The 13,908-nt window shown below is 46.8% G+C and overlaps 1 protein-coding gene across 1 annotated transcript; it reads right to left on the bottom strand.

The window, feature by feature from the left end:
* Positions 1 to 11,802: 11,802 nt before the first annotated feature.
* On the bottom strand, positions 11,803 to 13,119 carry vox (ventral homeobox). The gene is made up of 3 exons (XM_029521664.1): positions 12,471 to 13,119; positions 12,168 to 12,388; positions 11,803 to 12,078 (listed from the first exon to the last, which is right to left on the bottom strand). Exons 1-3 carry the CDS (start codon positions 12,679 to 12,681, stop codon positions 11,845 to 11,847), a joined length of 666 nt encoding a protein of 221 aa, XP_029377524.1. The 5' UTR covers positions 12,682 to 13,119; the 3' UTR covers positions 11,803 to 11,844.
* Positions 13,120 to 13,908: the final 789 nt, after the last annotated feature.

Consider the following 13,908-nt stretch of genomic DNA (forward strand, 5'->3'; position numbering starts at 1 on the left):
TTAGGGTCGGAGCTATTGGGACTATCCACATTGTGACTTTCAATGAGAGATGCAGGCAGGATTGTAATGTCTTCTACCTCCTTTGCACACTCAGCCGGAGAGTATCATTACCTCGGGCCTCATACAGCCAACAGCACACCTGAGTGTGATTTCACCGATTCAGAATCATGACGAAAGAGACAGACAGGAATATTTTAAAATTGACTTCTATTGCTCTTAAATCTCTGCTGTCTCTCTCCTAACAAATAAACAACAACATGAAAAAGTACATAACTGCCATTGTTTAAAGTGCGTGAAATGTCTCTGGGCCAATAAACGGGCTTTACAACATAAACACTTGATGAAAAATGACTCTCACTTCGCCGTCTAACTGAATATGTGAAGTAACGGCCAACGTGAACTTGATCTGTTGCGGGTGTTGTTGGTATGAATGCCAGTTATTTGCTTTTGTCAGCTAATAAAAGAGGTTTGAAACTCAGGGTTAGGGTTAGGGTTAGGGTTATGACTTTGAAGCATAATGACCACGATCCAAACGAAAGGTGCATTTATTTTGCAAATTCAAATAAGAGCACCTGAAAGTACGACACGACCTGAACTGACAAAGAGGAAAGAGGAAAGAATCAGGGCTGCAAATTCACAGTCGCTGATTATTTTTACTCCAGCTGGACTCTTTTTTTTTTTTACTTTATTGCTGAGAATTTCAGAAAAAAAGAGGATTTTAACACTGAATCTCTGTAACTTCATTCCAAAGCTGGGGGCTGTTAGCTTAGCTTAGTAAAAGGAAACTTCAGTTAGCTTAGCTTATCTTAGCACAAACAGTAAATTAGAGGGAGCTAACTGTGTGCTAGCTTAATGTAGCTTTGGCCAAACAACGGAAAAGGTCTTGTTGAAACAGTGTGTGTCGAGCTAATTGCTTGCTAGCTTCGTTTAGTGTCACATATGCTACAAATGCAAACGTAGAAGAAGACCGTGTTTAGTGTTAAACTGAAACTAAACCTGAAGCCTGACTTGGCTACAACATGAACCTTAAACAGAGGGAGAAGTGGTTAAACGACCGTTTACTAGAAAGAATGAGCTTCACTCAGATTCATCAGCGTTGTAAAGCAGCAGGACGGCCTGATGGCGGCTCCCTACCTGCAAAGTGTCCCTGAAATCAGACCCCCTTCATTATTCACGTTCCTTTTGGCTTCAGCTTTTCTTCTCATGTTGTTTAATACTAGCTGGGAGAGAAAACGGCGCATCAACTCCACCAATCGCGTAGGTGTCTCCACTTCACTCCTTTCAGGCTGCTGTTCCTTCGTTCTTTTACTGAAAAGGAATAAAGAGTTCAACGAAAAAGATTCCAGCGTCGGCAAACATGTCTTAATAATAAAAGGACATAAAAATAAACATAATCGAAATAACCTGCATCCTGACCACGTTTCATCTGAACAGCGTCATGAGGTCAAGGTAAGGAATGTGAGTTTTCTGTGGTTTGACTGTCCTCTGTCTGTTTCCACTTTTTCTAACTATCATGAATTGAAGACATAACTGTATTCAAGCAGGACGTTTCTATTCTACTGCAGAGTTTTATTTCGTATGCAGGCTCCAGTGTGCTCATGGGGGCCCCGGCCCTTATCAGCAATGCTGAACAGCAAAGTAAGAGAGAAATCGAGGGAAACTGGAAGTGGTGGGGGGGGCATACTGGGCAACCCTACAGGGAAGAACCTGGGGGACTCTCAGCCTTTTGAAGTGGTAATGTTGAAATGTCTTTTGACAACGACAGACAGCAACTGCTGGTGAAAGGAAGACGAGAAACTAACCTGTCGTATAAAAGCTGTGTGAGGAACGAAGATGGCGCCTCGTCATAAACAGAATGACGCCAACGCCGCTCACATGGTTCGTGTCAGCCATCACGGGTCATCTTCACATCATCGTGGTGGCATCTCCTTTCAAAAACAAACGGCAGAAGAAGAGTGATTTTGCTGCTGGCTTTTCATTTATTTCTTTATTTTTTATTTTTCACTGAAATTCTGACTGCGGCGAGCCCAAGGCTGCAAGAAACAACAGAATTAACCCAGACGGTAAAAAGTTTATGGGGTGTCAACCAAAAATCACAAAACTGCCACAGAAAGTCAATATGAACCCATTTTATTGTGAAGTTGTTTTTTCTGATGCACGACTGTGAGACCTACAGCAAGCTGTGAAGGCATCATCACCATCAAGACTAAACTGTGAATCAAAATTAACAGGAAAATACATCAATAAAAGATGAGAAGTGTAACACAATACTGTCTTGGAAAGTTCTGGAACGGATTCAATCGGACAGAAGCTCCGAGGCACTTTGACCAATTTATTTCCTCCAGTGTGTTGCAGGAGAACAGTTGGCCGTGGGAGAGATCCAGATCTGGAGATGGAGGATTTGGACCGGAACGGCTGAGCTGAGTAGAAAGAAAGTTCTGGAGATGACTGGAACGGAGCAGGTGAGTCACGAAAGAGAGTTACTGTTCGTTAGCAACGCAGAAGACAAAGAAATGATATGAATTAGAGTCCTGAGAGAGCAGGAGGTCAAACACTGGTTTCCCTTTCAGCTGCTCGTGAAGCACAGAGCAGAGAGAGAAAGAGAATTTACAAACATCCGAGCAGTAAAATGAATCCAAAGACATCCATTTAACTGTAAAATGAGGTTATGCACTCTAAATGTTCACGCTGCACTGAAAAGTGCTGAGGCCACATCGGCTCCGGTTGCTTTTATGTGAGTCGGGGCTCTTCATCACGCTCCGGGGTTCTCTTCCTCCCCCCTCATCACCCTCTTCTTCTCTCTCTCAGCGTCGGTTTCGCTCGGAGGTGTTGGGGACTCTGAACTTGGGAGCCTCCTGATGGGAACCAGGTGGCTCCCCAGAGGACCCACCTGGTGGAGGTGCTCGTCTCACCGCTCTGTGGCCTTAATCTGTCAGCCCCCCCCCTCTCCCTCCCCATCTGTTTAACATCTCCGGCATCCTGCACCAAAACACAACAACACAACAAGGCAAAAGGGGGGTTGACTAACTGGTGGGAGAAAGAAATGGGAGTGACGCAGGAATCTGACCTCAGAGGGAGGCTGTCATGTTTTTATGTATCTAAATGACCTTGGACGGGTGGAAGAGATAAACCTATTTTTCACTATTCGGCAGGTAACATTGTAGTGAATGTGGCTCTTTGTTTTCTTAATGATAACAGCAAAAAAGAAATCAATATTTCACAACTGTAACATTTTAAACCGCAGCTCCCGAACAGCTTTAACCAAAAACCAGACAAAGTGTCAACATCCGCGTGTGCATGAGGCTTTTGGAGACTGATGTTCACAAAGGAAGCCAAACTGTGGGGTCAATAAAAGCTTTTTTATATGTTTTATGTTTTTTGTTTTCTTTTACAGTTTCACATGTAACAACGACAAATGCTTCTCTTCCCATAAAAACTGTTTGTGTGCTTCTGAGTGTCTCTCAAGAGACGACCGAGAAATACAGAAAGTGACGTCATTTCTTTGTGCGGAGAGTTGAAGCAGACGGCTTTTGGTCACAATAAGAATGTTTCTGTGTGTTCTCTCCCCCCGGCCTGCCAAAATCTAGCTATCGGAGAAGCTTTATCTTCTGGGCACCATGAGCTGGTAGCTGACCGTCCTGGTCCAGCTCTGGCTCACACACTGAATATCCTGAAACAGCGACAGGAATCCACCCAGATGTGGAAGCATTCATTTTGCTACCTGGATGGATGTCATGTTATGTTCCATAACGGCAGACCAACCAGCAGTGTCACCGGAGCTAAGCTGCTAGTGGGGAGAGTGATATCATCTTCTCTGACTTAATTGTAAAACTAAATTTAGAAAGTAATTTGCAGCTCGTTCTCTCCTGCAGATGCGCAGCAGGTTCCTTTGAGTCGCCCTAAACCTGCATTTGTTGTTAATGACTGTGACAGATCCTGCTAATTGCTAATTCATACCCGAGGACAAATACAGGTGTTTGTTATGTTGGGATTCAGGAAATATTATGTCCTCATCCTGTCAAAGTGTCAAATCCTTAAACCGCCGTTCTGCCTCTGAAATATTAGCTGCTGTGAACTCGCTCCTGCTCCCTCGGAGATGTGTTTAGATGAACAAGCAGCTTTTGTTGCCTCTTTTTTTTTTTCTTTCTTTGTGGAGTGAGACATTTCTGCTTAACTCTGCAAATTTGGCCCCGTTCACATAAAACGCTGTTTTAAAAGCTGCATGTTAAAATGTACCCAATTAAAAGCAGGCCCTCGTGAGACAGAGAGGGAATGATTATGTCATTTTGATGTAGTGGGGGCTGCTGCAGCAGAGTGCACTTGTGAGCCATTGTTTTTTCTCCTGCCATTTTTTTTAGATAAGCCTTTAAAGATGAAGACGGTGGGGAGGAAGCTGAGTCTTGGATTTATTGTGCAAAGACGGAGCATGTTGATAACAGAGAAGAAGGCTGAGCTTTCTGTGAAACTACGCACTCCACCATCAGACCTTTCCCAAAAGCTCGGAGCTGACACGCTGTCAGTCTGCCGAGATGACCTCACTTGACTGCGAACCTAAAAGTTAGAACAAATATCTGAAATAGCACAATATTCACACACTGCTTGACCTCAGCCTGACGGAAGTCAGCGCTGGGAACTGCTGCCACCGAGTGGCGGATTCATAAAGTGAGTGACTGAGCAGGAGACACAGAGAGCAGCTGATTCTTCGTCAGCTGATCCTCCATCAGCTGCTGATCTCACTTTTGAACCAATCAGTCAACAAAAGGCACCCCCAGTTAGATCCAAGCGGCAGCCTGAACACACCCCAACGTAAAGAAAATCTACAAAAACACACGAATACGACAATGCATTCTCCAGATACTCACAACACAACCACATAAGATACACAGACACACTGACAACACTCAAAAGCAACAGATGTGTTGACACCGAGGACATTAAAACGTGACGAACCAGACTTTTGTTGAGTGTTTAGTGAGTTTTGAAGGTAAAAAGAGAACAGAAGTGCACCTGAATATATTCTAAAGTATTCCATCCCAGAGCTTCCTGCTGTGGTGACCAGGTGAGCCATTATGTGTGCTTTCAAACTGTGATAAGTTGGAGTATGTCGGCCTCTCAGGGCCGTCGTGGGGGCCTTCATTTTGTTTTCCAGAAAAGTATATTTTCAGACCTTCATGTGTGCAGTGAATTAGAACAGGGGAGGAATTCGAGTGAATGAAAGAGTCCACAAACCAGTTAGCGCTCCAGAGCATCGAAAAATCTAAATATTTTATCTTCTAATCATCAGCACAGCAGAATATTTCAATATTTTCAATCTCGCCTCCCACTTTAAATAGTTCAGAATATTTCTTAAACCCTCCTCTGTGTTATTACAAGAAGATTCAGGGTCAGACTTTTTTCATTAAATATGCATCCGCGGTGTTTACTTCAGTTTGGTTGCTTTCTTCCTATTTCTCTCCAACCTTGAAGAGAAGCTCGCTGCGACAGAGAGAGAGCACGGCCGTCTCCTCAAACAGGAAACGCGTCTGTGTTGCGGAAACAAAGCTAACACCTCTGATAGAGAAAATCCTTGCTCAGATTTTAATACGACGCACTTGTTCTTGTAGCTGGCCAGCATGCGTCACCCCTCCGCTGAACTCTGTGATACAGGGCTGCTGCTCTTAATGCTGCAAACGCAGAGATCCAGAGAAAAGAGTTTCATCTTCAGCTGGCTGCACTGGCCTTGACATGCCACAACACTCCCAGCACCACACACTGTGCTTGTGTGAGTGTTGTGCGTCTCACTTCTGTGCACCCTGAGAGTCCTTGTGTGGGGACCTTGAGTGTTAAAAAGCACGGCGGCCTCTCTTCTGGGAGAGAGAAGGGGAGTTTAAAAAAAAAAAAAAAAACCTGATAAGAAGCTTCTCCACCGTCAGGAACGAGGCGTCCTCAGCGTCTGCCTTCTTCGTGCTCTGCTCCGCGTCGGCAGCTTGTGCCAGATATCTGTGTGGGACAAATGTTGCAGATAATAACTTGGTAACTGGAGCAATTTGGGCAGACAATGAACTTTGCATCGGCATGTGAACTATGTGTGCATCGATGTGCTGTAGCAGTTTTCTTTTTTTTCCCCTCCACAGGTGTCTGCGGGAGGGAGGAGAAGTGCTGAGTGAGCAAACACAACAGCTACTGTCTTTCTCAAACATCTTCAAGGTCCCTCAGAGGGATAAATGGCCAACAGGAGGTGCTTTCCAGGGAGAGACTCATCTGCTGCTTTACGAGGTAAGTCTTTTTCACATCTGCTCGATTTCTAAACTGGGAGTTCTTACTTCTGTGTTGTTGTTGTTTTGTTTTTTCAGGTTAGAAATTACATTTTGGTTGAATTTTACATTCAAAGCTTTCTGCCTCTGCAGACTGAGAAATGTGTGCAGTCATGTAACCGACTGGGTGTTTTACATCCCTGCCCTCCAGGCGTCTGGCGAGCAGCCGCCGGGGCAGCAGGGCTCTTCGCACTCGCTGTTCCTTTTTCCTATGCATATACCTCTTTGAGATCTAACTTTAAAGAGGCATAGGGCATGGGAAAATGGGGCTGCAGAGGTATTCCACCAGACAGACAGCCATTTCATCATCTTCTCTGCATGACGGCTGACCTCGAAGCGTGGACACACAAACACACACACACTGTCATGGACTCATGGAGGGAGACTGCAGACTCTGACACACTGACCACAGGTGATTTTCCTGCCTCTGTGATTCATTTTTTTTATATTTCATTTTGTTCATTCACAGTTGGATTTAATGTGGATTGAGCTATTTTCACATATATGCTGCATATTTATTGATTGAAAACATGTTTGCTGCTTTTTTTTTTTTTTTTTTAAATAAAGACATGTTGGCTTTAAGTACTGGATCACGCTCTGACTTTTTAAAGTGTGTGGCGTCTTCAGGAGGCTGAAACATACACCAAAGACATATTACACTGTTAAGGTTTACCTGCACAGAAATATCTTAGGGCGGTGATACACTAGGCAATTTTTTGGGCAACTCTGATGGACAACAGTGCCCAAGGAACTGCCTCAGTATCGCTGCTTTAATCCCATAAACCAGGCAGATTTAACTGTGTTTTTCAGCTCTTTGTTTGTCGGTGGAAGTGTTGTTGTTGTACCAAGAGTGTCCATTGTGTCACCGCCATCTTTTCATTTTGCATTCTTTATCAAGCTTCGACATTGAGGCTGAAACTAAATTACAAAGTGAAATTAAATCATCAAAAAGAAGTCAATGTTAGAAGTATTCATATCTATTGGTTGGTAATTAAAAGCGCAATGAATCCAAAAATACTTCACAGCCAGCGAGTAGGTGAATAAAGTAAAGAAGTGGTTGTGGAGGAAAACGGCCTTTGAGACTGACTTTTATCAGAGATTACACTATGATACTCTTGATGCTCAGAGCAGAGACACTTTTAAACACAACACAAAAATTCAATTAATTGAAAAATCTTACTTAATCTTTGGCTCTCAGGGAGTTATTAAAGAGGAACTATATGAGTTGTTAAGATCAGAAACGCTCCATTTTAAACTGGACTTTTGAAATGTGAGGAGAAAGATGGCGGCATGGTGACGCAGCGGTTAGCACTCACAACAAGACAGTTCTGGGTTCAAACTGGGGGACATCAGGCTGCCGTGGATATGAGTTGAACGGCTGTTGTCTCTATATGTCAGACCCCCCACACAGCATGCACACTCCAGTCAAAGTAGAAAATAACTCACTCAAGTAAAGAACAAATTGTTTGCTTGGAGGTCAGACTCACCAGAGAAGGTCAGGAAATAAATCTGGGCTTGGGAGCTGATTAAAGGGGCAGAGAAGACAGAAAGACAAACTGATGCTACTTTTTCACACGGCGCCGTAAAGGCTGGGTTTAATCTTTAGTAATGCTTTATATATCATCAGCATTTCATTTTATTCTTTATGTATCATCTTAATGTGCTTTAATTACCCAGCAGTCAGTAACGGCGGCTCCATAATTAAAGCACTGAAGTAAAAAAAATACAGATTTCCACCCCTGAAGCAAATATGAAGCAGATAACAAGGCCTTAAAATCATACTTGAATCATTCTACTTAATAACATGAGTTTTTTTGGGTTTAACTCAAAGGATTGTCTAATTGAGCACACACTTGATGAGTCACACCTGCTGCAGTCTGTTTCCATCACCGCCGCGCTCATTAGCTGCTCCTCCACTGTACTTGGAAACGACCTTTGGCCTTTCCCCAACAACCTTCCTCGGCTCCAGCTCGTCTGCCGCTACAAGCCAGGGCTGTTAGCACCTCTTCACCTGCCCACTCACCTGATTCAAAGGGATCAGCGAGGAGCTCATTGCCATGCAGCTGATGCTCAGGCTGCCATTAGTGGCAGGAACCGTCCCCGTTGCTGCTGCAGACTGAGGCCTGCACTGTCTGCTGCTGTCGCCTTTAAAGAATTCATATTCCTCTCATTGCAGAAGTCTCCTTCTATGATTGTACCTCCTGGTGGGGGGTGTCAGTATTTATTTTCTTCTTAAATGTACCTGTAAATTCTGGGTGTGGGTAACTGCTGAAGAACGAGACTCCTCCTCCCTAACAGCAGCAGAATCAGGTCTCTAGCTGCTGAGGAGCCAGTTCTGGATGCAACGCAGCAGCCTGCAGCGAAAGCAATCACTCCACCAGCGGGCTCTTCTCTTCCTCGGCCCCACCTGCAAATCAAAAGTGAACAAGGTTGAGCCACTTAATGACAACAGAGACTCAGTGTAAGTCAGCTAATGACGCGGAGGGAGGCGGGCAGACTCGGGGGCGCCGTCTCTGCGCGCCTTTCAGGGGAGTGCGAATTGTTCGATCTGAGAGACAAAAGAGCTGAATGGATCTCAATGATCTGGCTGTTACCTCCGCTTTGATGTCCCTTTGAAGACACATCACTACAACCAGCAGAGAGCCATCACAGCTAGGAGCCCCCCCCGAGCCCCCCCCGAGCCCCCCTCAGCCCCCACCAGGGACGCCAAAGGAAAATATTTGCTCGCAGCATCTTTTTGACCAAAAGACAGAAGTTGGCCTGGACCTGATCCTGATCCTGATCCCGGTCCCGGTCCGGATCAGGTTCTTTATCTTTGGTTTAAAAAAAAAAAAAGATGGGGTTGATAAAAGACAACACAATCACCATGTCGTGAAGAGAAGCTGCTCCATTTGTTCCTTTTGTTTAAAGTAACATCTCGTTGCAGCAGATGGCTTCTCACTGGTCCTCCTGGTTTGGTGAAAGCTGAACTGAACTCTGTTTAACTTTCATCTGGATCACACAGAAATATAAAGCTGATCTGCATCACACTTGGCAAACAAAACAGTTCCAGTTCAGTTCCTGTCATTACTTGTCTTTGAACTCTGCTGTGTGTTGTTGAACATTGGCCTAAACTCTCATCATTAGCTTCTGTTGTGTCTCGTCTTATTTTTCTTATTTTGTCATTTTCCCCAAACATTCCAAACATGTCTGCCTGAGAGACGTTGATTGAAGCAGTTTGTAGGCTAATGTGTGTGGTGTGTGTGTGTGTGGTGGTGGTGGTGGGGGGGTTAGGGTTAGGGGGGGGGGGGTCACCCGGGGGCCTGCCGGGCCGTCGGAGCCGGCCGAGGCGCCCTGTGGAGCGGCTGCAGCTCCGGGGAGAAGCCGCTGCCGGCGCGGAGCTGTCCGCTCAGGGCGTGGTGCTGAAACAGCAGCGCGGCGGGAAGACAGGAAGTCCGGCAGAAGATCCTGAAGATCCCGTTTCTACTTCATCCAGGAAGGACCAGGACCAGGACCAGGAACAGGGCCAGTACCAGTACATGGACCAGGGTCAGGGCAACTACGACATGGACATGGACCAGGACCAGGTCCAGAACCAAGACCAGGAAAAGGACCAGGACTAAGGACGACCAGGACCAGAACCAGGACCAGGACTCTGGGGGGGTCTTCTCGGATAATACCTGAGTTTGCTCCAGCTCCGCAGCCAGCTTCTCCCCCTCGGCCCAGGTACCGGTGCCTCCTGAAGGTGCTCTCCAGCTTCCCGGTCTGCTCGGAGGTGAACTTGGTGCTCCTCGGTCTCAGAGGCCGCCTGGCAGGAAGAGCAAAGCAGCTTAGTTTCAACAACCTGAACCACAAGCAGAGCTCGTGTGTGTGTGTGTGTGTGTGGGGTTGATCTGATCGGCTGATCTCTCAGTTAACTTTCTGCTTGCTGACTTTTCAACGGACTGGTTTCTTGATCCTTTTGAACATTCCTCACCTGAATGAAGCTCCTCCTGCTAACTTCTGTCTCTGGGCTCTGGAGGTGTCGCAGCTTCTGGGCCTTCATAGGAGGGGCACACTTCTTTATTTGCATATGCAAAGGCTTCTCAGCGGAACGATAGAAACTTGATGGTGGTTGTAATTGAGGTTAATAGAGCTCGGGCTGTGGTTTTTCTCACGTTCATGGCTGGCTGAAGATTCGCCGGCGCCAGTAAGTCTGAGTATCAGTTAGCTGGCAGATTTCTGCATAAAGCGATTGAGATATCCGCCTCAGAATCAGTGGAAGCTCTGGTCCTGCAGAGAACCTTCTCATAATAAAAGCACACATCTGTCTTCTAAGCAGTGATTTGTGGGAGGATGAAAAGCTGTTAGTTTTTTTTTTTTTTTTTTGTCTTAGGTCTGAAGTATTGTGACATCCTGGCTGCTGTTGGTGATCCGGAGATGTTTCCAGGCTGCAGGTTTCTGGAGAATCGACAGAAGCGTCCAGCTGTCTGCCCATCAGGCATCCCGGTGGTGAAGTCTTTGTCATGGGGGGGCATGGGTGGGTGTGACCGCAGTCAGAAAGTGAGAAAGTCCCGTTTGATCTCTGTCTGCTGAATTGGAGGGCCTTAAAAGCCAATACATCAGGAAGCCACGATGATATGTCATGTAAGAAACCAAACTTCTTAAAAAATATATATAAACACACAAACAAAACACCATTTACAGTAAGATTGTAAAAACTAAGCCACCACTGACTGAAAATATCCAAACAATAGGTCAAATCAACTAATCTAGAATGAAAACACTTGAGCTTTTCATTATCACGGAGTTGTTGTGATTCAGGTTTGTTTTCTCCAAAGCTCATCACACACTCAGGTTTTAACTCCGGGGCTCAGATCAGATTCGTTGGGCACACAAAGGCCCAGACTCTCTGGAGCCGGCCCCCGGGGCTCCTGCTGGAACTGTAAACTCATCAGTGACAGGCTTAATTAGGACTAATTGTTGACCATGATCTCCCCGTTAGCTGCTGTTTGAAGTGCAGAGGTGGAGACAAACAGCGAATATGAAAGCAAAGCTTGTTGGCAGCTGAGAAAAAAAAAAACACACAGAAAGCCAAAGAAGATGCTCACCAGGTCCTGTAGTTAAAAAAAAAAAAAAAGTAATAATAATACAAATTAAAAGTTCTCAGTCTGCAACACAACAATCGATGAAGCACCATCCAGAGTGAGTTCATTTATCTTGATCTCTTTATGTGGCGCTCTCTGATTTGGCCTCCGCGATATTATGAGAGAATCAAATCAGCAGATCCACACAATGGGTGGAGATAAGAGTTCAGCCTAAATGGACCGCCGCCATCTTTATCTGGAGATGAAAGAAAGACTGATCCGTTTATGTTGAACTAATCCCACAATAAAGATAACATCTGTATCTCAAACGGTGAGTGAAGCAATGAAATGTAAAGTCCGTTGATTCACAATAGAAGATAAAACTTTATTTGGAGATAAATAGACATTTCTGTGCGTCATAAACAACTTTTAAATAAAACTCTGGATTGCACTTTCTTTTCGGATTCTAAGTGTCTCGGTCGGTAGAGTCTGTGGCTGACAGCTTGTCAGTAGTAATGAGGACTGTGGACGATGACTCGGGGGGGCTGCTGCAGAACCATCTGCGGGACCGGGAGCGGGACCGGGAGCGGGTAAAAGCCTGGAGGGGCTGCGGGGTAGCGGGGACTCTGGTACTGAACCGGGGGCAGAGGCTGGAACATCACGGAGGGCACCTGGGGAGCGAAGAAGTCCTGCACCTCCCGCTTCAGCTTCATCCTCCTGTTCTGAAACCACGTCCGGACCTGAGAGAGAGAGAGAGAGGTCCAGTTAGGAGCAGAGCGGGTGGGTGATGGCTCCGTTTGCTCTGAGACTTGCTTTGAGCGGGTCTTGCCTGAGTCTCGGTGAGGTTCAGCTTCTGCGCCGTCCTGGTCCTCTCGGAGGCGTCCAGGTATTTGTGCTTGTTGAAGATCTTCTCCAGCCTGCTGATCTGGTCCGGGGTGAACTTGGTCCGGACTCGGCGCTGCGGTCCGTCTCTTCCCTCCTCCAGGCCCGGACTCTCACAGGAGGCGGCCTCGCTCTCATACCCGGAGGAATATCCGCTGAACTCGGAAACTGCAGAAGGCAGAAATCTGGTTAGGAGCTCTGCTGGTGCGCAAAGACCGGGTCGGACGGTCCGGATTCGGGGTTTACTTACTTGGAGAGGCGCAGCTTGTGGACGGGGATCCCGGACTGGTCTCTGCCGGTTCTGCGGGCTTTGACGGTTTGGGCTTCGGCTGCAGGTAGCTGCTGCCGAAGGCGGGGGGCCGCGGCGGCACCACGCAGGGGATGTGCGGTCTGCAGGTCCGGGTCGGCGCTGCGTCGTGGTGGCTCTGGGCCAGCCAGTTCACTGAGAAGTACTTCACCATGGCTGCAGTGTCCTGTAAGTCCACCGGATGGCAGGGGGAGTGTGTGGGACCGGCTCCAGCCCGGGATCAGGTTTTATAGAGTCCTGACGCGGAGCTCCATTTGCATATGTAGAGATCCGTGTTAAGGCCCGATCGATCCAGATGATTAGGACCTAATGGCTCGTTACTGAAGTCTTTACATATCCTGTGAAGGAGGAGGGGGGCTGCTGGCGCCGCCGAGTCTGTGAGGGACCCCTGAGCTCATACATTTGGCCCTCTGACTGAAACTGCCCCCCACAAACAGCTGGACCGGCAGGAGGGGGGGGGCAAACACGCTCGTACTGTCAGGATCACCAACCACTTTGTTCTGCTTTAGCTGCCTAAATGTATCTTTTTGTTTTGCCCCCTCCCTCCAGCACAGCTCAGAGTAACTTTTACTCCAACCCTCCATTGCTCTGTTTGTTTTATTTCCCTTTCAGATTTGGTTAAATTCCCGATTATACTCCTCTAATCTGCTGCTAATTGTTCCATTTAACTTTAAAATAAAGTCGTCTTGGGCTCTGACAAAGTTTTCTTCTGTACTTGAACTTAAATAAATGATGATCACAGTGAGACTGGTCCTGCCTGATCCGGTCTAACGTGACAACAGATCCCGGAGAGTCCAACAGCTCCAGCCCGGAGAGCCGCCGGCGCCACAGTTTGGCGTTTCAGACGACACACATCAAAGGAATTACAGCAGCAACACAATTACGGCTGATTGTCGAGTTGTTCAAATGGAAATCTGCCAAAACAAGCTGCGAGGAAGACCTGAGGATCCCCGAGGAGCCTGGAAGAGTCCCGGAGAGTCCCGGAGGAGCTGAGCTCAAGTAACACAACAGGTCGGATCACCGACTCACAAAGAACAAACTGACAGCAGCACAGTGACGGCCCCTCACCTGCTAAACTGATCGCTTAGAGGCCGTGATCTGTGTGTGTGTGTTGGGGGGGGGGTCGGCCTTTGGAGCTCTTTATCGCTGCAGCTTTGAAGATGCTGCCTGATCCCGGCCGATAACAATGAGGAGCTCCCGGGACGCCCCCTCACACTGAGCCCGTTTCCTCAGCTCGGCCCCTCCCGGGAGGAGGACCTGCTCTCTTAGATTCACCTGGACTGAACTGTCGGTGTGATAATGAGGCTCTATTTGAGACAAAAGGAGAAGCTGGGACAACATGAAGTTCTGATTGTGGGGCCTTCAACAATAAGGGGGGGGG

Source organism: Echeneis naucrates, chromosome 15 (assembly GCF_900963305.1).
Source record: "Echeneis naucrates chromosome 15, fEcheNa1.1, whole genome shotgun sequence".
In the NCBI taxonomy this organism is placed as follows: Eukaryota; Metazoa; Chordata; class Actinopteri; order Carangiformes; family Echeneidae; genus Echeneis; species Echeneis naucrates.